We start from the raw sequence: 26,411 nt of genomic DNA on the forward strand, positions 1-26,411 counted from the left end.
CACAAGGGACATAACATCTTAGTTTCCAATATTTAATAATATTCTGGGACATTATTCACACACGGCCATCTGATCCCAAATAAATATATAAATATAAGCAGAGCTTGTACTATGGAAATTAGACAACTGATATACTACTTTTCTCTTGTAAATACATGCTTATATAGATAATTACACCAAGACTCAGGACAAATAGACATGTTCATGCACATAAATGTCTGTCCTGGGTGGGGATCGAACCCGCAACCTTCGGGTGAAAGGCAAGTATCTACCAACCACGCCAAACGGCTCGTCAAGATTAGCGTACGAATAGCGTAATGACGATGTAAAGTATGATTAATATGTATTACATACCAACGTAAGGCGGTGGTGATCGCATAACACCAGGTGTTCTTTTTACCAGTCCGCAAAGCCATTTGAAAGAAAAATAAATACGATATGGATTTATTGTTATACCGAAATTATTGTGCTGGCTTACTGATTTGGATGCTTCATATGGACAAGAAAGGACTAAGAAGAAAAAATAAATACGAATTTTATCGACTATAAACTTTATTGTATTTAGCAAAAACATTTGCTTTTATACAACTATATTAACTACAAACAATTGAATTGATATATTTTAGGAATATTTTATTTCGTGAAATTGTAATACGTCACTATTAATCTTTACATTATTACATAAAATAAAACTGTTATGTTTTCATATGAGAAAAGATAAGAATTAATTGCATTATATGGAACCCCTAAAAGTTGCATTATCTAAAAACATATATTCAATTCTTGCAGTCCTAACACCAAAAGCTTTGATAAACAATTTGCCTTTAATCACAAATGAACAAAAGCTAATATAACATTTATTGCACGTAAAAACAACTTATTATAATTTATGCTAACTTTGGCTAGCTAATTTTTCATTGGGCGACTTTTCATTTGTATCGGCGGTTTGTTCTGACACAGTTTCAGGATATTCCGTATCAGCTGTGTATTCTTGGTTATATGTTTGTTCGCCATAATTTTCATCTGTTGCGTAATTTTCATATTCGCCTTCATATTGGGCGTTTGGGTCGTCAAATGGTTGATTTGGGTCGGTATTTTGCTGAGTGCTTGGAGCAACGTATTGTTGAGAACTTGGATCAACGTATTGTTGAGAACTTGGATCAACGTATTGTTGAGAACTTGGATCAACGTATTGTTGAGAACTAGGATCAACGTATTGTTGAGAACTTGGATCAACGTATTGTTGAGAACTTGGATCAACGTATTGTTGAGAACTTGGATCAACGTATTGTTGGGAACTTGGATCAACGTATTGTTGAGAACTTGGATCAACAAATTGCTGAGTGTTTGGGTCAGTGTATTGTTCGGGATATTGTTCGTAATTTTCAAATTGCTCTGTATATTGTGGTTGGTCGTAATTTTGTTCGTAATTTGGATAATTTTCTTCATTATAGTTTTGTGTTTCATATTGTTCTGTTTGTTCCAATGGTTTATCATTTTCATTTGGATTCTCGACTGGTTCTGAGTAATCTTTTTCATTGTTGTTGTCTGTCGTTTCGGCAATTCTTCGATCTACATTAAATTCATCATTACTTTCAACTTTCGAAGGCATTTCTGTTTCATTTTTCATATGTTTTTCAGGTGTCATTTCTTTGGATGTTTGTTTCTTTAAGGATTTCTCGTCTCTATCGTTTGAATCGTGTGAATTTAGTTTCGTTATCTTTTTATCTATATTTGAATGTTCTTCATTAGTATCTATTACGTTGCTTACTACATCTTGTGTTATTTCTGTGCTGTAATGTTGTGCATCTTGTGTTATATTTTCATTATTAGTGTAATCTTGTATGTGTTGGTTTATATTTTTTGATTCTTCGTGGTCTCCAGCGACGTCGCCGAGATTATTTCTGATATCGTCGTTTTCTCTGAATGTGGCGTCTCTGGCGGACTCATTTCTGGAATAGTCTGATCCGGCGCCGGTTGGGGAATGTGATATTCTGTTGGTATTGGCTGCGTGCGAGGTAGGTGCTGAAAATATTTAGATTTGTCTTTAACATACTAGAAACATTACTTTGTTCGTTAATTTATCCTACAACGTCGAAGAGAAAACACTGTATGAGAATAGAGATCATTTAGAACAACAACTTACTCAAATGGCTGAATCTATCATAGATATATTAATATTATTTGCAACAAAGAAAGACACCATCGAGTTGCAGAATTTGAAAGGTATATTATATATGTTTTGACTTCGTCCTTCATTTTTCGAATATTAATTACTTACAATTTATATTATTTTTGTCTTGATGATTCTGACATCGCAATTCAAACGTTGTAATATAAGTCTAATTCTAGAATAAATAATTAAAATAAATAACAATAAGTTACCAAAAATGCAGAAATTTCTGAAATACCTACACTCATTAAATCTCTCCGTGCAATATAAATCCGAATTCATACCTTGATTATTAGGTGGGTGCGATGCAGACTGCAGGGATTGTCCCAGACGCTCTATTTGACGCTGCAGAGTTGCCAGTTCTTTCCTGTATACACACACACACGTGATAACACACACACGCTCAAGTGCAACAAATACATGCATACTCGTAACACAATACAGTCTGAATAAAAATTTGTTTGTTGAAGTCTGAAACATTTTGAGATAAATAATTCTGCAATATCCTTTGAATTTTTAAGGCTAGTAAACATCCTGGTATGTTATATAAAGCTTAGTGCGTGATATTACAGTGATATAAAGCCTGCAATAAAATATAAACTGCAAAGCAATTGCATTTAATGTATTCTTATGTGCATTATGTCTCACCTTTTGAGGATCATCATCTGAATCCCCGATTTTATCAATCGAGAGATCACTTAAATTTCTGCTCAGATTAACGATTTCATCATTCGCACTACCATTATAACTAAATCCATCGGTTCTTCTAAATCTATTTGTATATGTATAAGGCGTTGAGGTCAAATAAGTGCGATCTAAGTCACATGATGAGCTACTTGGATATCCACTTAATGGAGTGTAACTTCGATATGGTGCTATTGTGGTCGTGCAGTATTTCTTATGAGAAGACCACAGATTTCTAAGTTTTCTCATAAGTTCAGAGTTTCTGCAAAGCAACTGTGTTTTTTCCATTCTGAAATAGAGTGGTATGTGTGAACGAGTGTTAAAACTATGTCTTGATTCATGAAATTAGACAACGCCTTAAGTGCTTTTAGTCCAATCTTTTATAGTCTATTCCAAACAAAGTTGTAAAGACAAATAAATACGTTGGTCAATATTTTGAATAAATATGGTATACTTTACGGATTCGTGGCGTTTCAAATGTCAGAGAAAATGTTATCAGAACTTTGGAGGCAAAATTAAAGTGGATATAAATAGTGTCAGTGTAATGTTTTTTTTTTTTTTAATAAAAATATATTAATGAAGAACTGTTTGGGGTGCATAATATTTAAATATAAAGATTTTTTATCTGTGCTTAAGTTTCGTTTGAAGTGACGAATTTATGAGGTATTTATAAAAATGTATTAAGTTCTGTTTTTGTTGCCGAAATTTATATTAATAGCACTGTTGTACATTTTTTTTTTATTTCGTTAATAAGCTCATTTTACGTTCTTTAACAGTAACTTAATCTACTCATTCTACTTTATAACAAAATTAACTGAATGTTGTCTATATTATTTATTACAAACTATTGTTAAAATGCTATCATTACCCATTTAACATTAAAAAGCTAACATTTAACATCAAAAGATTAAGACCACGTGTCTAGTAAAACAGAAAACTTTAAACAATCATATCTTAATTAACGATGAACAAATAACAGAACAATTAATTAACAAATACAAACACATCGAAGTAATTAATTATACACGTATTGCACAAATACACACAAAGTTTATTTTAAGACAATGATTTATTTTTACGGAAAAGCGATGTGATGTATAAAGCACATGAAATTTTTGAAAAATCACAACTACTAATAAATTAATTATTATAGTTATAATATTAGTAATGTCCGTAATCACTTATTCAGTTTCATCATTGATGGGAAGTAAGTTATTTTCAGTATCTTTTGTTAAATTAACAGGTTCCGAATTACTAGTATGTTCTTGTAAATTATTATCTTCTAATGTAACGCATTCGTTCTTCACTTCTTCGTCTACTGCAGCGGTATCTTCGTCTTCTAAAACAATGGCATCTAATTCTAAAGGTTCTACGTCACTTACATTATTTTCTATTTCATTTCCCTGTTCTACATTAATTTCCTTATCTTTTTCCTCATGTTTTGTTTCACTCGGCTTATCCTCAACAACTTCTAAAGATTCGCTTAAAACGTTAATATTATTATCAGTAACTTCCATGCTTATACTATTTTTAACACCCTTATTCCTATCTGTTGAAACTAACTCCTCAATGTGTGCTTCTCGTCTCTTTCTATCTTTTTTCCTTGGTTTTGGTATTAGCTTCACACTGATGTCAACCTTGATCGGCTCCTTTTTCTCCCGTAAAAAGGGCTGTTGAATCATCAGAGGTAAATTGTATATCTTTTCACCATGAGCATTTGTGAGATCCTGATTTGTCGTTAATGGGCCAACAATTATTGGATAGTTATTCGACGAATCGGACTCTTTTACGCGGTGTCGAGTTCGGTGGTTCGTTATTGGCGAACCTCGAGATCTTGAACGGTCGCGCTGTGTTCTGATTGGTTCGTCTGCACGGCTGCGACTCTGCGCTCTGCCTGCCACCAATAAAAACACAGCACGACGTTAGGAAATTTTTGAAATTGGAAATATCATGTAAATAGAACCTACTTTAAACCAACAATTATTTTTAATAATTTAAAGTCACGTTAGTCGTAATGTTTAATTAAATTTAATGGGTAATGATGACAGTTTATTAATATTTAATGTTTTGAAAAGCATTTAAATATTAAAGAAAATTATAATTTAATTGCATGCAATTAGAGTTGAAACAGATCGTACTTGTGCCTACGATTTGTGTCGTCGAGCTTATCTGTAAGCAAACGACATTCGCTGGTGAGTTTCTCCATCAGACTGTTTTGTGAATGAATCATGGACTCCAACTCAGCCACGGTCTTAGCTGCGGAACCAAATTTATTCACTAAAATCTTTATGAATTATAATTACATATAAAATTTTAGTGAAGTCGTGTTTATTGTATGTATATATAATATTAAGTAATCCTGGACATGTTAAGGTATGATAAATCTTGATTTTACAAACAATCTGATGAATAAACTATTGAAGTTAAGAAAGAAGCCCTTTCACAACTATATGATTCATGCAAGCGGAATACTGAAAGGGGTAAAATATAAATGTTTTGAAGTGTTGAATTTGAAACCAATGAAGATGAAAAATTAGTGTCTTTCAAAACATCAATAGTTTACCCATAAAATGAAGAAATGGTTATACGTTAACGTTTCTGTTCGAAATGCGGATTGTAAGAAGATAATAAAAGTTATACCAAATGTTATAGTTAACGTAACGCGAATCACAGGCTCTAGACATATACTAGCGTGTGACATACCGTGCTTATTTTCCATCGATTCCAGCATCGTTGATAATTCTTTCTCCTTCCTGTTCTTCTCTGGCGATATTGGTGTCAAGTTTTTCAAATTTAGCTGAGAACACGCAATATTATCATCTTATTATGGGAAATAAAAATAGCATATTTAAAATAGAATCATAATGATGTGTTCCTGACCGATTTTAGCCATGGCGGTCAATCTTAAGAAGGATTAGTGAACTGCGCAGGACATATTATGGTGGACAAGTGTGTGCGGAAACTCTTAATGCCCTCAATCTCATAATGTGATTAAACAGCAATCCGACACGACAGGAAAGTTCATGTGCAGGAAAAAAGGCTTTACGTGATTTCTAAGGCACGGGCAGTATATGTACACTTTCAATTTCCAGTCTTCTGAGGCTATTGAGATTTTTCGAGAGAAAAACTCAATATCTTTTTTATTGGCCCGACTTGGGTTTCGAGCCCAGGACCTCGAAATGGGTGGCCTTTTAACTAGTCTCTAAACCAAAAAGGCAATAATTCCATATCAAATATACCATATGTGTAGTAACTACTACCATATATATGAAATAAATAATAGGTCATTTTTTTCCAAAAATTGTGAATTTCAACAACGCGCGATACTATTTATTATTAAGCATTCAATATAGATACCTCTTTTTCAAGATTGGAGATCTGTTCCGAGAGACGCAGGTTCTCGCGACGAGAGTGAACCAAATCTGCATCAGCTCTGTCTAAGCGTTGTCGAAGCGATTGAATCTTTAATATAAAAGAACATCTTAATACATATCCTTTAAATGATTCAATGAGATATCATAGTTAATTAACAGTTTTAGGAATATGCCAAAAACTATAAAAAGTACTAAATAAAATTTCTATGATCTCATCTTGATATCTTTCATAAGATAAGTATTCACAGTCCGCCTCAAGGTTGTGTGCGAGCAAGGTCTATGTCAGGTAACACAATTAATTCGTGAAGAGTATATATTTATATAATTATATAAACAAAGACTAAAGACTATTTATGACAGTAATACAAATAATGTAGCTCGGTTACATTCGAACTTCATTTTCTGGAGAAATCTTTTGATAGATTTATGGCGTTTTTTGGCTCAATTTTAATCATAAAAATAAAAGAAAATATTATTAAAATCTTACTAAACCTACTTCAGAATTTAGTCGGTTGACTTCATGCTTGGACTGTCGTTGATGTCTTTCGATAGCAAGTCTAGCGCTTGCCAGCTCTTCCTCGAGAGATGATTTTTCTGCATGAGCTTGAGCTAGATCTGCTTGAAGGGACGCTGAAACGAGTGACATATATTTGTGCGCTTTATATAATTCATAGATATATGTATTCAAATAAAAACAGCCCAGTTCATTAGAAATGTCTGTGCATTTAAGGTTTTATTTCAATAGCCAGTATTAATTGAACCGCTAAAAGCAAGTTCGAAAATTTAATTATACATAATAATTATTGCTGTTTATTTAATAAACATTCATGATTTTGAAACGAATTTAAATACATTATATAAATATATAATACACTATTAGTTATAGTTTTTTTTTTAGTAATAGCCTGTGAATATCCCACTGCTGGGCTAAGACCTCCTCTCCTCTATTTGAGGAGAAAGTTTTTGGAGCTAATTCCACCACGCTGCTTTAATGCGGGTTGGTAGAATACACACGTGATAGAATTTCAGTGAAATTTACACATACAGATTTTAAAATTCAATGGTGTTTGCCCGGATTTGAACCCACTATCATCGGTTAAGATTCACTCGTTCTTACCACTGTGCCATCTCGGCTATTATATTAGTTTATAGGTTTAGTTTAAATTTTAGTGTTTTTTTTTTAGATTTTTGAATTGTTTTAAATTTATACCACTTTTGTTCTTAAGTTCCATTTTCAATTCTTCAATTGCTGCATTCTTCATCGACAGCTCCCTCTTTAAATCATTTTCTTCACGACGCTGCCGTTCTAAGTCCAACTATTAAAAATTAAGTATCGTATATTGAATACGTTATAACGTATAAGAATAACAATTATTCTATAAAATAGAAAATAATTCTAATTGTTCGTCTTTTAAAATTGAAAAATAAATGTTAGTCAAGGAACTCAAATTTCAAATTTAGCCGGATATTAAAAGAACAAATATAGAGATATCACAATTGTTATCAAAATCAATGCTTAAATACTTTAAAAAATTGTTAAGAAACTTTTTACTAAAAACAGTGATATGTCATGGCTCTAAACAGGTTTACACTCAGTACTCTTATGTTCATATGATATGAAATCTACTTATGACTATTATATTATAGTAATATCACGATTTCGTATTATACTTACTAACGAGAACTTTCTAACAGAGGATGGTCTGAAATGAAATAGATCACAGATGCCACGCCATGATGATTGGCCCCTTGGCAGCGGTAGAGCTACCGGAATACCTGCAGCTTGGCGACGTTGTCGAACTGCGCGGCGAGGTCGTGCTGCAGCTCGTCGCAGTGCGCGAGGTAGCGCTGCTCGGCGGCGCTGCGCTCGCGCTGCGCCCGGCGCGCGCCCTCGCCCGACGCCGAGCGCACGCGCCCGCGCTCGCGCGCCAGCTCGTCCTGCGGGCCGGACGCTCGGTCTGGCGGCTTACGTGAAGCTGCGCATACATGACGCGCGGCAACCCTCGAACGCGCGAATTGGCCGCGCGCTATGGAGACGGGGTCGCGCTCGAACGTTCCGCGGGACGAACCGCTCGTTGTCGGTTTTTGAGACCGCATCAAAGGAGCTTCAGGCGACCGCGCACGCGCAAATTGGGCGGTTGTCGATTTTATAAACTGGCTTAGCGTTTGTAAATAAGAGTTCGCTCTCCTATATTTATGACGTCAGACACATTTTTATAACAATTTTCATCGTCAAACGAGACACAAAAATACATTTTGGAATGCACCTTTTTATCTTTAACTTATCTTTTCGCGCATCACTAAAAGTTACTGAGATTAATATTTTTAAAAATCCACATATTGGTAGCTTAACACGTGAAAAAATAAAAAAATATATATATTTGATATAATGATATAATATTGAGCGTGCACGAAGTATAAAAATTTCATACTACCAAATCTCGGGAGCGCGGGAAATCGTTCGCAGTTTTGCTTATTTGCTCATTACTAATAAGGGATTAAATGTATTGGTTCGTTGCGTAATCTAGAAGCGTTGGATGTCCGATCTCAAACTTGTGTTTATTTTTTAACATCGTTTAAGAAAATATAAAATATATATAACCTATGACTCAATTCCTCAACAAAACTTTACCTTAAGTCTGCTCAATTCGATTTCTAAATTATTTCTCTCTTCTCTAAGCTGTTGTTCCACATCTGAACCTCTTTTGTAGCGGGTATCCAGATCACCTTCCTTCTGTTCTAGATTTAGTTTCAGCTTAGATATCTGAGATTCCAAAGATGATTTATCTCTAAAAACATTAACATTTTTACTGGTGGTAGGGCTTTGTGCAAGCTCGTCTGGGTAGGTACCACCCACTCATCAGATATTCTACCGCAAAACAGCAATACTTGATATTGTTGTGTTCCGGTTTGAAGGGTGAGTGAGCCAGTGTAATTACAGGCACAAGGGACATAAAATCTTAGTTCCCAAGGTTGGTGGCGCATTGGATATGTAAGCGATGGTTGACATTTCTTACAATGCCAATGTCTAAGAGCGTTGGTGACCACTTACCATCAGGTGGCCCATATGCTCGTCCGCCTTCCTGTTCTATAAAAAAAAAATAACAATTGCTATTTATTTCCAAACTACAACGACATATACACACACACACACACATAATCATCAAATATAGCAATCTATTAACAATCAAAATGGATGTCCCAGAAAAAAAAAAACCTAAAATCCAAATAAAAATACTAAAACTTCTCTGTAATTTATTTTATAGATACCAACATTACTCAAGGCGTGTGCGATTAATAAATCATATCATTTTCATTAGGTATTCGAAGTTTAAAATTCAAATTCCAATAGTTCTTTTTACCTTTGTAAATTATCGATTTGTCTTTTAAAACCATCAAGACAAGTCGAATCCACGAGACCGTTGGCAAGCTTACGTTTGTTTTCATTGTTTTCATCCTGAATTAAAAATAAATTAAAATTAAATTTCGAACGTTGTAGGAACTAATTTAAATATACCAAACCTGCAATCTAAAGTCAACTCACCTGGACCTTCTTAAGATCGATTTTAGCTTGAGTCAGCTGAGCCTCTAGTTCAGCGATGCGAGATTCGAACACGATGTTTGGTCCTTCGAGTTTTACTGATCGGGATTTAGGTCTGCGTGTTTTCGATGGAGAGACCTTCCAAAGTTTTAATTTTTGCAGTAGTATTATTTATTAGGTTTCAAGTTCTTTATTTTCCATAAAAAGACAACGTCACTTAAATGGTAGCAATCAATCAACGTAAAGCTAAGTGACCGTAATCTATTACAAGTAATTTATTTTTTATTTACCCATATAATGTATTTACTTCTAAAGTGGGTAGTTTTGAATAATATTGTCCGATAGTTTAGTCTTAAATACATTAAATGAGCTCACAGGTTTTAAAGCAGACGGCAATTTATTATAAAGCTGTTCACCCTCATAGGTAAACATTTTTTTTGAGCTAGATTCTGGTTTTTGGTAAGAATAAGAGACTTGCACGTCCAGTGCGCATTGTACTTTTATTCGTTTGCTCCAACATAACGATAGGCTAATATGGAGTGAGCTGTTAAAATTTTTACGTACAAGATTAATTATTTGAATACTTAAGAAGAGATTAAATTAAAAAAATCATATTAATACATCAACGATCAGAAAGCTGATATTAATACTGTCTACAATAAGTCCTGTAAAATTTGCCTTAAAAATTGTTATCAATAATAGCAAGTATATGAATGAAAACGGCAAATTAATTCAAAACTTTGGAAACATTATCTAATATATGTTTTCAATGGGTACTGATTATATATATTGATAAACGTTCTCATCTAAATGACAACGTTCTTCTTTTTTTTATATAAAATGGTTAAACGGACAATAGGCATCGCCATTGTGAGGAATATTAATCATTATTTACAACGCTAATGCGCCACTAACCTTAGGAATTAAGATGTTGTGTCTCTTGGGGCTATAGGTATCAAACAGCAATATTTAATACTGTTATGTTCGTTTTTAAAGTTGTGAAGTGTGTAAATTTTAAAGTTTGTGAGTAAGCCACTGTAATTACAGCCACATAACATTTTAGTTCCCAAGGTTGGTGGCGCATTGGCAATGTAAGCGATGGTTAACATTTCATACAATGCCAATGTCACTTACTAAAAGGTGACCCATTAACACGACCGCCTACCTATTCTATAAAAAACTTACTCGCTCACCCTTAAAAACCGAACACAACAATACTAAATATTGCTGTTTTGTGGTAGAGTATGTAATGTGTGGGTGGTGTACAGGTCTTGTAAAAAACCGCCAAGTAACAAAAAAGACGTTCTTATTACCGAGGAAATACTCAAATTGACTAAGTACCTTATTATCGCTGTCCAGTCCAGTGCTGTCACCGACATCGTCTAAGTCATCAGTTTCAGAGCCAGCATTGTATGTGTGGAACATTCGGGAAATGAGTTTATTTTTTTGAGCCTCGTGCAAGTGTTCATTTTCAGATATAACCTCTTTTACTTTCCCGAGCAGATTGTTCAATTCATCCTAAAATGTATATATTGTTTATGGTATAGAATAATTATTGTCTATACTAATGTTATTATATTGTCTTTGTTATATATAATATTAAGATTTAATAGTAAGTCTTGGTAACGTAAATTATTTTAATCGTTGTTTTGTTTTATAATTTCTTTTTTATAATCGCTGTATACCTTGTTCTTTGTTTGTTGTTTTAAATAAATATTCATTTGCTTCTTTCTATTTACTTACCCTACAATACTGGCTTTCCTTTTCAAGTTGTTCAATGTACTCTTCTTGTTTCTGTATAAAGTTAACCACATCGGGATTGGTTCCGCCAGTCAAGTCGGCGGATGCTGGTGGCGCTACTAGCAAAAACATTATTTTCTTTTTGACATAGCTTACCTTAATATATAAAGTTAAATTTTATAATTCTCAAAATTTAAGTTCAATTTTAGTCTCACAAAATAGTAGAACTTGGACTTTATCTGTCTAATTTATCTTACTATATCTTTTTTTGACGTAGAATCCATAAGAAGAAGGTTGTACTGGTGGTAGGGCTTTGTGCAAGCTCGTCTGGATAGGTACCACTCACTCATCAGATATTCTACCGCAAAACAGCAGTACTTGGTATTGTTGTGTTCCGATTTGAAGGGTGAGTGAGCCAGTGTAATTACAGGCACAAGGGACACAACATCTTAGCTCGCAAGGTTGGTGGTAAAACTTGGCAAGAAATTCACAATATATATAAACAATAATATATTTATATTCTCACCAATATTGGTAACCGTTGGCTGAGGTGTCGTGTAGTTGTTCAGACTGTCCGCGTACAATGTAGCGTATTTAGCCGTGAGCCTTGGCCGTGGTTTGTATTCCGATAGGGTATTGAAAGATAACGAATATTTCTTATCGATTTCACCATCAGATTCGTCGAGGTTTTTAATTGATGCTGAACCTCCGTAGCTACGGACCTAATTAGACAGATAATAAATTAATTGCACTCAATTTAACACTTAGCTAATTTTTCGGGAAAATAAAAAATAAAATATTTATAGAGTTATTTTAAATAATTCAATTTAATAATATTTAATTTAATAACATAAATGTAGTGACTTAACATGTATATTATGTTTAAAACAAATAAATTGAATTGAATATAACAAATCCTATTATGCAATATTTTTAAATACAATGCGTGACAATTCTTAAATATCCCTTTTTCTAAAAGTTCCCTTGTCTTTCTCTATATAATAATAACTAAAATAATACTTACGCTCGGTGCATTATTCCCCGATAAGAAATACTTTAATTTCGACACAGCTTCTTTGTACGCCAATTCTGTATAATCCGGTATCCTCTTCATTCCATAATCATTCATCTTTACCGGGCGCCTACACGAATAGTACGGGTTAAACATTACTAAAACCTATTTTGTCACATTTTAAAATAAATTAAAAAAAAAAGAAAAATGATAAATTTAAAATTTAGTGTCGTTCCAATGACGCATTGCGTTCGAGTGGCTCTATTACTTCATGTGGTATTGATTATATGGTTACCATGGTAACGGTATTTTTAATAAACAACTCAAGTGTGAACATAGATAACTTTGTATAGAGTACCGCGATAAATTATTAATGTTTTGCTCATAAAGTGAAATAATTAAATATAAACAGTAAAAGTAGGTATGTATAATAAGGTCGTATATTAAAAGTTAATAAATTTAAACATCGAAGAATTGTTTGCATAAATTTAATTGATATCAAAATATTCTTTATGATGATTAAATTAAAACTCATTGTTCCGGAATGTAGAATCTCAAGAAGAACCGGCAAGAAAGTGAATAGGTATTGTATTCCACCATTAAAATTACATATGTAGGTATTTTAATTAAATACAATTAAATTGTTATCCTGCATAATCTCAGAATAGCAGACGAGCATATGCCACCTGATGGTAAGTGGTCACCAACGCCCATAGACATTGGCACTGTAAGAAATGTTATCCATCACTTACATCACCAATGTGCCACCAACCTCGGGAATTAAGATGTTGTGTCCCTTGTACCTGTAATTACACTGCCTCACTCACCCTTTAAACCGGAACACAACAATAAATAGAATTGTTGAAAACAGATAATAAAATTTATTTATAGCTTAAACTAAGCTTGAAGTTCGCCACATAGCTTACTTGGTCCAAAACGGATATCTTAAGATAGGGTGTCTAAATAGAAAAATCTTTTACATTTTTTTTAAATTATGTTAATATGTATGTTTATAAATAAAAACGTTCATTTTGCGTAGAAAAAATAAAGCTTTAATATTCAGGATAATTTTATTAAAAATAACGGTATGTCTTATCGATACATTACTATTAAAAGTAATAATAATAACTCTTCCAATTTTAATTGAATGTCTTTAAATTCAAAACACTATGTTAACTTTTTTAATAATTATTAAACGAAAACAAAGCAAAATAATCTAATCATTTTATATTTGATTTTTTCAATACTTATTTATATTCGTAATTTAAACTATAATAATTTTATTGTGAAATTAAAAAAAAAAAAACAAAACACTTGTATCGCTATCGATAATAGCCATTAGCTTTGCGTAAAATTAATTATGACGTTAACATTAAGTACCTGGCTACACATTAATTAAAAGTAATGTCACAAATAATGAGCGATTAAAAAAATGATTTTTTTGCAAAAGCAGGTACACCGAAACATCTTAAAAAACCATCTTTATAACTTATAATCATTTTATCAAAATAATAAATTTAAATTTTAAATAGAATTATAAGCAAATATTTAAAAACTGACCGTATTTTTGTTCTTTTTAATTTCCCGTTCATTTCCTTGTCAGAACCGCCACTGGACCCGCTCTTCGTTCTGAAACCAGACCTCGACTTGTTTAGGAAACTAGTCGAGCCCATGCCTTGCACTTGTGTACTAATAATGGAGACCACCGCCCCGTGAGCTTCTCCAATAAATACTTCTTTATCTTTGGAAATACGAACATGAAATTTTTTAACGAGAAATAAATCTCGATTTGTATATTAAAACCTCTTTGTGTAGAAAGTCTTCATACAGGTTATAAAACTATTTGGTTATTACTATGATTCAATATAAAATGTTTTCTTTTTTTTTAATTTGTCACGCGTCCACAGATTCGAATTTCAAATAAATTTGTGTCGACAACGCGGCTACAATGGTTGCATAGAAAGGAAATTTTTGAAATAAGAACAGTAGAGACTTCCTGTGTTTTGTCTCTTTTTCGCTTGGCGGGAAAATGTATTGGTTTAACGTCGCAGTTAGTTTCCTCGGGAATAAGTAGTCTAAGAGCGTTATCGTTTTATACATTGTTATAATATGTTATTAATAAATATTATACACACGTAGATTTTTTTATCTGTCTCATATTGATTTGTCTTTTAAAAGAAAATATCAAAAATACAGTATAAAGTTGTTTTTAACAAAAATTTTCCCTTGATGTAAATATTATTTATTGTCTGTTTTTACACGCAAATAAGTCTAAAATGACCTTAATAGAACTTGACGTTGTGACACTTTTTTAAACATATAAAAGGAGAAATGGAGGAGTCATATCAGAAAACAAGAGTTATCGTGAGACAGCCGGTTGTAAAGAAGTTGCTATCGCTATATATATGCATAACAATAGTATATAACAGGCACAATTAAATAAATAAACAAGCTAGGAGAGTAATTATATGGTAATAAGAAAATGAAGGAATGTTAATGGTGACTTTAATATATTATATTAAATGTGTATATAGACTTGATAAATATATATTAAATTAATTAAAGAATAGACACGTTCGCCGATCGAAGTTTACAATCATGTATTGTCCTACATTCGTCAAGTGTTTAGAGCAGTATTACTAACTCTATTGTTTTAAAAATGTACTGTTTTTACACTGATATCCCTGTTTTCTGTTCCATTCTTAATACAGTATTTTTAATTAGCGTAATATTTTATTCAGTAAATCTATAGTACCTATATTTATAGTAAATCGTTTTGAATTAACTGCTTTAATGTCTTTTCCTGTTGCTGCTTTTTACGTTCGAAGCGTTGGCAGCACTGGTGTAAAGTGTGATGAGGAACTTTGTACCAAGAGATAGATAAAGGCGCGCCATAATAGTTAATATATAAAATCCAATATCCAGAGTGTGTAATTTGATATCGATATTTGTTTGCAACATATATTTGTAACAAAAAACCGCATGCAACTCTGTAGACTGTTTAATAGTGAAACCATCTTGCTTTACACTGCGATTCACTTAACTTAATTCTTTAAAAAATGCTTTCATTACCAATAAAGTTTCACATTAATAAAATGTTTATTTTTAATCATAAAATTGTCAATGAGCTCTTACACCACGTGACAGGCAGTGTCTAGCGTGCTGAAGATCGGCCATTACAGGTTTTGGAGGGAAAATACGTTCGCCATCACGCGAAGACGTCTTTACAAGTCACGGTATATTAAAAAGAAATTATGATATTTTAAATATTTTTGTTATTAGATATTTTTGATCAAATAGTAAATCAATATTTCAGTCAGTCAATAGTTCAGTCTACTGTTTAAACATTTAAAAGTGTTTTTATGTATATAGTATATTTATAAAATACTAGCTACCTGTACTAGCTTTGCACGCTTATAAGGTTCTACATTAAAAGTTTATATTAAAAGATATACAAATTGTATTATTATTACATATGAAAGATATCGGAATGAGATCATAGACAATTTATTTATTTTTAACGATTTGACATATTCCTAACACAAACAAAGAATGATTCTTATTTTAAAAACATAGTTTCGTTAATAACATAAATATATTTATCATATTATTATATTAATGTATAGCAATGGAGTATATAGCAGATGCAGCATGCACACACATATATTTGACGCCATAAGAGAGCATCATGCCATTTACCATCACGGTATACGAGTAGGTCTTACCAACAAGGCACGCCGAAATTCCTGTAAAATAATGTATACTCAGATTAAATCATGCTATTATCAATAGAACCTTATTTTTACTAACCTCAAACAAGTGTTACCATAGACAAAAACTAGTATACCTTATGAAAACGTATACATCGATAGCCTACCATCAACCAGCGTCACGCGAGATCAGTGCTAGGCGCGGTATTGCACCAAGTAATGAAATGTCAGGATTGAAATATGAGCTATGGTGAGCATTTTGCATAAATCTAAAGCAAAGGTACCTCTACAAGAAACTAACTATATTGTAATTAAAGAAAGATAAGATTTAAACAAACCCCAACATATTCCATTCGAATTGGTATTAGCAATATCTTTTAGCTAAGATTACATTAAAAAATTATGACTCAAAATAATACCTACTTGAATAAAGTATAGTATTTCAATTTTGTATTATGGCAACCTTAATAGTATATGCGTATAATGTTCATTAAACCTGAATTACGGGTGGTAGAGCTTTGTGCAAGCTCGTCTGGGTAGGTACCACCTACTCATCAGATATTCTACTTTAAAACAGCAGTACTTGGTATTGTTGTGTTCCGGTTTGAATTGTGAGCCAGTGTAATTATAGGCACAAGGGACGTAACATCTTAGTTCCCAAGGTTCGTGGCGCATTGGCGATGTAAGCGATGGTTAACATTTCTTAAAATGCAAATGATAGACATTGGTGACCATTTACCATCAGGTGGCCCATATGCTCGTCCGCCTACCTATTCTATAAAAAAAATTAAATGCTATTTCTCAAATAATGTCAAATCTAAAACATTAAGAAATAATAAATGAGATGTGAAATATTGATTAAGGGTTTTATTAGAAAATTATTAACACATTGTCGAATTAATTAAGCGTCGAGATTGAACTGAAAGTTGACGTAAAATATTTCATTTATGAAGGAAACGTCACGAAGAATGTTTTTATTAATTATTTTATTCGCGTTAAATTTTCATAGTTCGACGAGAGCAGTGGTGAGTTTCAAAAAATAATTATTAAATAACAAAAGAGACGATTAAAGAAAAACTTAAATGTATTATATTTTGGTATAATTTGTAAGCACAGATTAGTAATTAATCCTCTAGCCATGATTCAGATATCGTTTATTTTTTGGAGAAATTAAATCGGGAACGTATCGTAACCATTATAAATTAGTATAATAATGAATCCTCAATCTTTAAAAATAAGTTACTTAATTCTTATAAAATGTATGATTCGTTTTGATTTTTTAGTATAACAATGACTTTATTTATTATTTAAATTTGACATTTTTTATTAATTACTGATGATTTTTTGTTACTTTTAATTTGAATTTGATTAGATTGAATCTGGAAGTGATGTACACTTGTAATTGACATGCATATTAGATATACTATTAAAGTTTTATAAATTATTATTTTCAATACTTTATATGTATGTTGTAAGTGCGATTACAAATAAATAAATAATAGAATTAGCCCCCAAGTAAACATGATCGACTAGGTGGAAAATACATATCAACTCACATATCAAACGATAGCCTTTAAAATTTAAAAACCCTGACAATTAAACTCCCATTTGTATGAAGAATTTCTTGCGTTTGAGTAAAATAATAACATCACTACAAACCGCATCATATGTCGACGGGAGTAATATTTTCTTGGCTGCCTTGGCTTGGCTTGACTGCCTCGTTGGTCTAGTGGCGTGATGTAAGGCCACAAACCCGGTCCTGGGTTCAATTCGCAGATCGGGCCAATAAAAAGTTATTGGGGTTTTCAGAAAATTCTCAGTAGCAGCCCGGAGTCTGGAAATTGGAAGTGTGTACACTCCCGTGTCTCGGAAAGCACGTAAAGCCGTTTTTCCTGCGCCTGAACTCTTTCCGGTCGTGTCGGATTGCCGTCCCATCGGATTATGAGTTATGGAATAGAGGGTGCACCTGTGTTTGCGCACACACTTGTGCACTATAATATGTATTGCGTAGTTGGCTAATCTCTTGAGATTGGCCGCCGTGGCCGAAATCGTTCTGGAGGACATTATTATTTCCAAGGCTAAAAAACTCTTTGTTTTAGCTATAGTAAGAAATGTAGGGGAATAAATGTCTCGACTCCAGCGAACAGATATCTAAGTTCGGTGTCTTAGCTTTCATCGTAGTTATCATATTAATTATCTATAATTCTTTTAGGAAACAACGAAATATGACACCATGGTGGTAAGTCCCTTTACAATTAACATAAGTGTATATAATTTATTTACTTTAAATAGTAAAGATCGGTTTTTATTGTTTATTTATAATTTATTTTGAAAATTATAGGATTTTTAATGTTTCTATAATCTCCCATTAAGAGTGGGTACGAAAATTTTCTCAAATGGCAAGATTGACTCTGATTATTTCTACATATATATGTAGTAAATTTAGAATTAAGATTTAATTTTATTATTTTATTGTATATTCTTTAAATTGTTCTTATTTAAATATTTATTTAATACTAATAATAGAAAATATGTATTAACAAAGTGTTTAAAAAATTGCAGGTACAGCCTTTGGCAACGATGACTGTAAGTTAAAAAAAAAAAGTTTAAAAAATAATAATTCAAGAGAAGCACTTTTTTTAAGTTTTTTAATTGATGGTCTAATTTGTTTCTTGATTATTAAATTGTAGCAAATAAGTGACAAGCGTTGAAACACGCTACTAAAATTCAAGTCAAAATATACCTTATTCAAGTTGGTTCTCACAAGCAATTTTGAATCATCATTACAATTTAAATTATAAGATTATACAAATACAAAGCAGCACTTAAGAATGTAGATTCTACCGAAAAGACACGGCAAGAAAGTCAGTAGTTAGGTACTCTTTTTAACAATCAAAAAAATGTACTTATAATAATCATAAGCAAATATATTTCTATATCCTGTATCAATATCAACATCAACGAATACTAACTCCAAGCTCTTCTATCATTAATAAACCTGTACAGTGTATAAGCCTTAAAAAAATGATACAGTGAACGGCACTTAGTGGTAGATTCCTAATTTACATGGGACCCTTAAAGCTTAACCTATTCATGAAAAGGAGATTAATTCAAAGTAATTAACAATTTGTGACGATATCATATAATATACACACAACAAATAACGAAATCCCTAATTTTACTCGTATTCCTTAGAATTTTCATATATCAATAAAATTAAAACCATTTAAAATCGATTCAAATTGGCGAACGTGGATATTCATTAATTTATTACTCAATTTATTTTTAGCCTTCAACAACCATGAATGACGTTACGACATCAAAATCAACGACGCCCGTGTATTTAAATATTGCTCAAAATACAAAATCAACTTCGAAACTCAAATACAAGAAACGTACACGTAACACCAGCGATAATGATTATAATAAATCAGAGTTACCATTTAATAAATCCGATGAACGAGATCAAATAAAAGATTATAAAATAACCGACGCCGAACTGCTTGATACCATTTACGAAATGATTCTTAAAAATAGAAATGTTGAAGATGATTTAGTAACCAGCCAGTGTCCGTACAGAACGAGTGATCATAAAACTAATAATAACATTAATTATAAAAATAAGCATAATATACATAAAGAAAACTTATATGTAAATGATTATGACGCTAATGTAAATAATGATTATCCATATCAAGGTTTTAATAAGGTAATTATAGTAGGCATCCTTTTTTATATTAAATGTATAGTAGCCGCCTGTATATGTCCCTTTGCTGGTCAAAAGCCTCTCAATTTGAGGAGAAGGTGAATTGGTGACCAGGTTTCTTTAGGTTTAAGAAATGTTCGCAACCCACAGAAACGCAAATAAAAGTTATTAAAATTTAAAAGAGAATCCCATAAAAACTTTTTTTATATAAATTTGCCGGGAAGGCAAATGACTCAACTCCACCTGATGGTAAGTGGTAGTAAAGTCCAAGCGCGACGACGGCCAGTACAGTCGGGAAGAATGTTCTGCACTAGTCGCCCCCTCCTTGCCGGCTCGCAAGATGCCTCTTCACGCCTCTTTTGAAGGAACATATATAGTTTACGTTATGCATTTTATTTTAATATATTTCAGTACATTTTTTATTCATAACTCTTGATATCTTGTTCTCTTCTTGTAACGAATGTTTATTGTTTTTTTTTAAGCACGCGAACCCAATAAAGGTACTGTATTGTTTTTATTCATAAAAATATATCTATGTTTAAATATCCAACAATAAAATCAATGCGACAAATATCATTAATGAAATAATTTGTTGAATTAATTTTTGGATTTAATTATTGTTAATGTGTCTAATAATTATATCATTTTTTTATTTTAGGTACCGTTGGAAGCAGTACAGGTAAATATTTAAATAATAATAATCTAAAAAAATAATCTTTTAATAGTTATCCTTTTAATAAAGAATTTTGCCGTGTAAAAAGTATATTTGTAAGAAAAAATGTTTTCTGTTTGTTTTCAGTCACCCGAAAATGGCGTATTGGGGGTAATTTTATTTTGTTTTCTAATGTTTTACATTATCTTGACAATTACAATTAAAAATACTTAACAAAAAAAGTAAATCGGACAGAAGTGAAAACTATTTGCGTCAGATACTCAAACGATGCATTTCTCCTTCATAATTTCATTTTAAAAAATTGCTATAATTAATTCATAGCTCTTAAAGTTACACCATTATCTCGAAAGAATACTCGAGTGTAGATTGGGGACGCAGGTGTAACGTTTATGTAAAATTTCCTAATCATCGTTTGAATAGTTAAGACGTGAAAGTGTAACCAACAAACTCACTTTCACATTTATAACAATAAAAAGTTTGATAATAATAACAACATTATATTTATCTGTTTTCAGAGAATGTACTTCCGTTTCGTAAGTTTTGTTTTCAATCAATAAATGGAGTTATATTTTCAAATATTGTGTCATGACGTTATATTCTTTTTCAGGCCCCTATCTACAATAAGAAACGTAAAAATGGACGCCTTTAAATGTCGTAAATAAATTTAAACATTATATAATTTCCGTTTTTTATTTTATTATTATATTGAAATGGCAACACCGAAAAATGATAACTTGGTAAAAATGAACAAACAACTCGCAGAATTTTAATATTAGTAAGTTTATTCTAACGTCACATCTTTTTTATGTTTTAAAAGTCACGTCACGTCTTTCATATGTTTTAACAATCAAAATATAACCTAATATAGTATACTAGTATTGGCTGTTAGGGGAGTGAGTGAGAGACTTGTGCTCGTTTTCAAACTGGTTCATATTTCTCCATATTTTCTACGAATAATAATATTGAAAATACGTCTTACCGCTTACGTTATTGTTTCTCGATAGAGTAACATTAACAAATTAATTAATAATAGTAATTATAACAGAAATTTTATAGTATTTAAAGACAGTAAATTCATATTCTTTTTGTACATTAATTATTTAAATCGTATTATATTTATAACAGATGCCTACTGTTTTGCTCTATGACGGTGACTGCTCCAAGGCAAGAACACAATATTTGCATTACCTATATTGTCTATGGTCTCCTTTCAAATTCAACTTCATGTTTGTTTGTCAACAAAATATGACATTTTAGAATATTTGCTACGGCTAAAGGTTACTAAAAATCTATTGATATTTATTTGCATTATACAACTTTATATATTAAGATAAAATGGTTTGCGATAAATGTGAAAAGAAACTCGGACGCGTCATAACACCAGATCCTTGGAAGGCGGGAGCGAGAAACACAGTAGAATCTGGAGGCAGAAAAATTGGGGAGAATAAGGCTTTAACAGCTAAGAAAGGACGATATAACCCGTATACATCGAAGTTTTATGAATGCAAGTAAGTATTAACATCAATTCGTTACAGTACAAGTCAAATACGGATTATTTTAATTTATGACATATATAATAAAAAAAAATATATTTTTTTGAATCCATTTGTAAAACGTATATTTTAAAATAAGTCATGTAACTATAGTTTTTAATTCAACCACATGTAAAATGTATCAAGTTAAATAATAATAAATTAAAAAGAAACTTTTTCATATGAAATATGGTGTTTTTTACATACAGTGATTTTATATATATTTTACAATAATTACATACTTTATAACTACATTTCTTGATAAATTATTCATTTTAATTTGTAGTAATTTTTGAGTAGAATATAGATAGTGACAATTCTATTCCAAAACTTTTTTTTAGGATATGTCGCACCAAAGTCCATCAAGTCGGTTCACACTATTGTCAAGCCTGTGCATACAAGAAAGGTATCTGTTCAATGTGCGGAAAAAAAATATTAGACACAGCAAATTACCGACAGAGTTCCACTTAGTCATAAGATTTTAAAATGGTTAATACTACATTTTTGTATAAAATTAGTATTTAGTACTAAACCCGGTCACCACAGTATAGTGAATTAAATGCATTTAAACATAATTATCTCTGTTTTTCAAATTAATTATAAACAAGTTACTCTCCATTGTCATTTTGAAAACTAACAAAAAAGAACCCAATCTCTGCTTGTATAGAAACAGTGATAAATTTAAAACATTAAACTATTTTTTACATATTAAAGTCCGACGGTAACGAAGAGTAACTTCCAAGGAAGTGTATAAATCAAACTACTTATATACATTATTCCGACTTAGAAGAGAGAAATGCTCTTATGAGCACTTTTGAATCGTCATTATAAGATTGTAATTAATACATATTTTTTAATACATGTTGTAATGTAAATATTTTAAATAAATATTTAATAAATGTATGATTGTTTCAATATAACTATTTAAAGTGAATTTTCTTCTTTTTGCTCAATATATTTTGAGCTAAAATACCTTCCAACCAAACCAAAGATTTATAAAACAATGGCAAGTTTTCTAATTTTAATTTGTGTTTATAATTCATTTGGTGTTCAGTAATGGATAATGAAGAGGATGCATGTGCATCAACCCAAGAACATAGCAAGAATCTGGTTCTCATGTTTCATTTCATAATAAAACATCACTCTCTACATATATGTTATAATGCTTAAAAATATAAACTTGATTTAAATATAATATTTACAAACAAATTATGTTACTAAGTAATAATGGTCGTCGTTCTCCTCAAATAAAATCTACAAATCATATTTAAAAAACAAAAAATCATCTATATAGCAACTATAATAAAACGAAGTAATTGAAATATCATAGTTAATTCAATTGATAAGCATTACAATGCATTTTTTTTTAATATTAACAATGATTTTGCTTTGGATAAAAGGTTTTTTAATATTTATTTTAATGGTAAGTTCAATACTCAAAGTCTAAGGATGAATGTTTTATTATTAGAATTCATTATTTATTAATGTTTGGCTAGAGAATGCCGAGATGGCCCTGTGGTAAGAACGCGTGAATCTTAACCGATGATCGTGGGTTCAAACCCGGGCAAGCACCACTGAATTTTCATGTGCTTAATTTGTGATTATAATTCATCTCGTGCTTTACGGTGAAGGAAAACATCGTGAGGAAACCTGCATGTGTCTAATTTCACTGAAATTCCGCCACATGTGAATTCTACCAACCCGCATTGGAGCAGCGTGGTGGAATAAGCTCCAAACCTTCTCCTCAAAAAGAGGAGAGGAGGCCTTTAGCCCAGCAGTGGGACATTCACAGGCTGTTACGGTTACGGTACGGTAGAGAAAGACCAAAAAACGTAATGCCTCGTATGTGTATATAACTGAAGCTAGCGACGGTTGGCACTCGTGCACTTCAAATAAATAGTATAAGGGCAAGCGGTTGAACATGATAACTTTATAATAATGTCAATTTTTTTAGTCATACAATATTTGCTTTGGCAACACACAGCCATTTGACGAATTTCAAAACAAAATTCTAAAACTGAACAACATGGATAGCAATCACATGGACTTAATAAGAACTTTAACAGAAATATTCGTTAATAATAGCGACGAAAGCTTGGATACGTGGAAAATTATCTTAATGCCTTTCATTGATGTAAGTATGAAGTGTTTAACGCTAACGTATATTAGGATATTATAATTTATATAACTTACCTAAGTATTGTGTAATATGTGTCTATATAGTACATATATTAATAAGATGGTGGTAGGGCTTTGTGCAAGCTCGTCTGGGTAGGTACCACCCACTCGTCAGATGTTCTACCGCAAAACAGCAGTACTTGGTATTGTTGTGTTCCGGTTTGAAGGGTGAGTGAGCCAGTGTAATTACAGGCACAAGGGACATAAAATCTTAGTTCCCAAGGTTGGCGGCGCATTGGATATGTAAGCGATGGTTGACATTTCTTACAATGCTAATGTCTAAGAGCGTTGGTGACCACTTACCATCAGGTGGCCCATATGCTCGTCCGCCTTCCTATTCTATAAAAAAAAAAAAAAGATGGTCTTCTGATTGATTTCGGCCACGGTTGCGTTTTTCAAAGAAATATAGTTATTTTAAATTTAGAAGATTCATTGAAAATACTATATTTAACGTTATAGAGTTAAAATATAGACCAAAACTAACAAATCATTATTTTTTTTAATTCGTCAATAAATGTCCGAATTATGCATTATTTAAGTTATATATATATATATTTTATAACTAAGTTGTTATGTCCCTTGTGCCTGTAATTACACTGGCTCACTCACCCTTCAAACCGGAACACAACAATACCAAGTACTGCTGTTTAGCGGTAGAACATCTGACGAGTGGGTGGTACCTACCCAGACGAGCTTGCACAAAGCTCTACAACCAGTGCACAAAGCTCTACCACCAGCAAGAGGGAGCAAATGAACAGGGGGCTCACCTGATGAAAAGTGACTACCACCGCCTATGATCATCTGCAACATCCGAGGACTTGCAGGTGCTTTGCCGGCCTTTGAACACATATGCTTTGTAACACATTCCATAGATCGGCAATATGCCTTCAATCTTGGGGACTAGGATGCTATGTCCCTTGTGCCTGTAGTTACACTGGCTCACTCACCCTTCACACAATACTAATTATTGCTGTTGCACAAAGACTACTAGTTACCTACCACTAACTGTACTTTCATTAATTTTCATTATTTAAACAGTCCAATCAAAAACAGATAAATAAAAATAAGCTGTACAATGTCTTAAATAAAGACAATGTATTTCGAAATCCAATATTAAAAAGGGATAGATATATATTTAATAATAAAGGAAAGAATATTTTGAAACAAAAATTACATGCAGATTCATTTTCTGATGAAAATGATAGCAGTTATGGAGAATATTATGAAATTCTTAAACGTTCTAGAGGAAAAGGAAAACAATCACCAGACAGGCAAAATAATGGAGCGAAAATTGCTTATAAAAATAGAAATGGGGTTTTAAAACTCATGAATTGTGAAGAAGGAAGAGAAATTTGTATCAAGGCTTGCAAAGAAGCGTTGAGCGAAACATGCTCAAAGGTATCTTGTACAAACATTTATGATGGAAAACATGAAAAATATTGTAGACGGGAATGTATGACACGATTTTCTTAATACAAGACATCAAATTGTACTATTAAATATTAAAATAAATAATAAAAATATTTTAATTTATTTACGTGTTATTATTTATGGATCTATGAGCAAATAGTTGGATTAGTAATACCTATCAATAAAACATTATGTCTTAATCATTGACTTTGTTTGTGTTAAAGACAAAATATATTATTTAAAAAGTTTAATAAAAATTAAAAAACTTAATGATTACTGAATTTTAACTATGATGAAAATGAAAACTACTAAAACTTCCTTAAGGAATATAATAGATTGTGATGCTGGCTGGCAATAAACAAACAGGCACACTACAATAACATTAATATAAATTAAAGATAAGGTACACCAAAGTCGCAGACACTCCGTCTGTGGAGATAGAAATAAAGAAAAAAAATGATGAGATCGAGAGTAAATCAAATCGGATTTTAATAGAACATTCTGAAAAAGTAGTTGCTTCTATTTTGTCACGTTTCCTGATATCGTATATTTTATATACCTATACCTTCATTACAGAGATTCACAAGCGATATAGGTAGAACAGATTAATATATTATACAGGTTATATTGTTTTTTGGTGGCTTGATATAAGGCCGCAGACCCGGAGTTCCTGAAGTC

General features: G+C 31.9%; 3 protein-coding genes and 1 long non-coding RNA gene across 6 annotated transcripts; 3 read left to right on the plus strand and 1 right to left on the minus strand.

Moving 5' to 3' along the window:
- Nucleotides 1–1,765: 1,765 nt before the first annotated feature.
- On the minus strand, nt 1,766–14,305 carry LOC126778462 (serologically defined colon cancer antigen 8 homolog). The gene is made up of 17 exons (XM_050502033.1): nt 14,085–14,305; nt 12,537–12,654; nt 12,039–12,234; nt 11,516–11,628; nt 11,114–11,290; nt 9,776–9,910; nt 9,594–9,688; nt 8,864–9,020; nt 8,008–8,169; nt 7,442–7,547; nt 6,728–6,861; nt 6,215–6,319; nt 5,561–5,654; nt 4,996–5,113; nt 2,822–3,146; nt 2,458–2,540; nt 1,766–2,025 (listed from the first exon to the last, which is right to left on the minus strand). Exons 1-16 carry the CDS (start codon nt 14,195–14,197, stop codon nt 2,466–2,468), a joined length of 2,223 nt encoding a protein of 740 aa, XP_050357990.1. The 5' UTR covers nt 14,198–14,305; the 3' UTR covers nt 1,766–2,025; nt 2,458–2,465.
- A 2,827-nt stretch (nt 14,306–17,132) lies between these two features.
- On the plus strand, nt 17,133–21,292 carry LOC126778572 (uncharacterized). Its single transcript, XM_050502247.1, has 9 exons — nt 17,133–17,259; nt 18,447–18,473; nt 18,797–18,820; nt 19,524–19,943; nt 20,423–20,440; nt 20,599–20,619; nt 20,740–20,763; nt 21,129–21,146; nt 21,221–21,292. Exons 1-9 carry the CDS (start codon nt 17,182–17,184, stop codon nt 21,260–21,262), a joined length of 672 nt encoding a protein of 223 aa, XP_050358204.1. The 5' UTR covers nt 17,133–17,181; the 3' UTR covers nt 21,263–21,292.
- Nucleotides 21,293–21,838: 546 nt separating this feature from the next.
- Nucleotides 21,839–23,046, plus strand: LOC126778611 (cysteine-rich PDZ-binding protein). Its single transcript, XM_050502301.1, has 2 exons — nt 21,839–22,121; nt 22,487–23,046. The coding sequence occupies exons 1-2, from the start codon at nt 21,949–21,951 to the stop codon at nt 22,614–22,616; spliced, it is 303 nt and encodes a 100-aa protein (XP_050358258.1). The 5' UTR covers nt 21,839–21,948; the 3' UTR covers nt 22,617–23,046.
- Nucleotides 23,047–23,449: 403 nt separating this feature from the next.
- On the plus strand, nt 23,450–25,856 carry LOC126778623 (uncharacterized). 3 transcript variants are annotated; one of them, XR_007670171.1, is made up of 3 exons: nt 23,450–23,568; nt 24,100–24,279; nt 25,362–25,856. It is a non-coding gene; the product is annotated as an uncharacterized LOC126778623 (long non-coding RNA). The 3 variants fall into 3 exon arrangements; XR_007670170.1 differs by having other exon boundaries at nt 23,518–23,568; nt 24,130–24,279; XR_007670169.1 differs by lacking the exon at nt 23,450–23,568 and having other exon boundaries at nt 23,965–24,279.
- Nucleotides 25,857–26,411: the final 555 nt, after the last annotated feature.

This window comes from Nymphalis io, chromosome 26 (genome assembly GCF_905147045.1).
Source record: "Nymphalis io chromosome 26, ilAglIoxx1.1, whole genome shotgun sequence".
Lineage (NCBI taxonomy): Eukaryota > Metazoa > Arthropoda > Insecta > Lepidoptera > Nymphalidae > Nymphalis > Nymphalis io.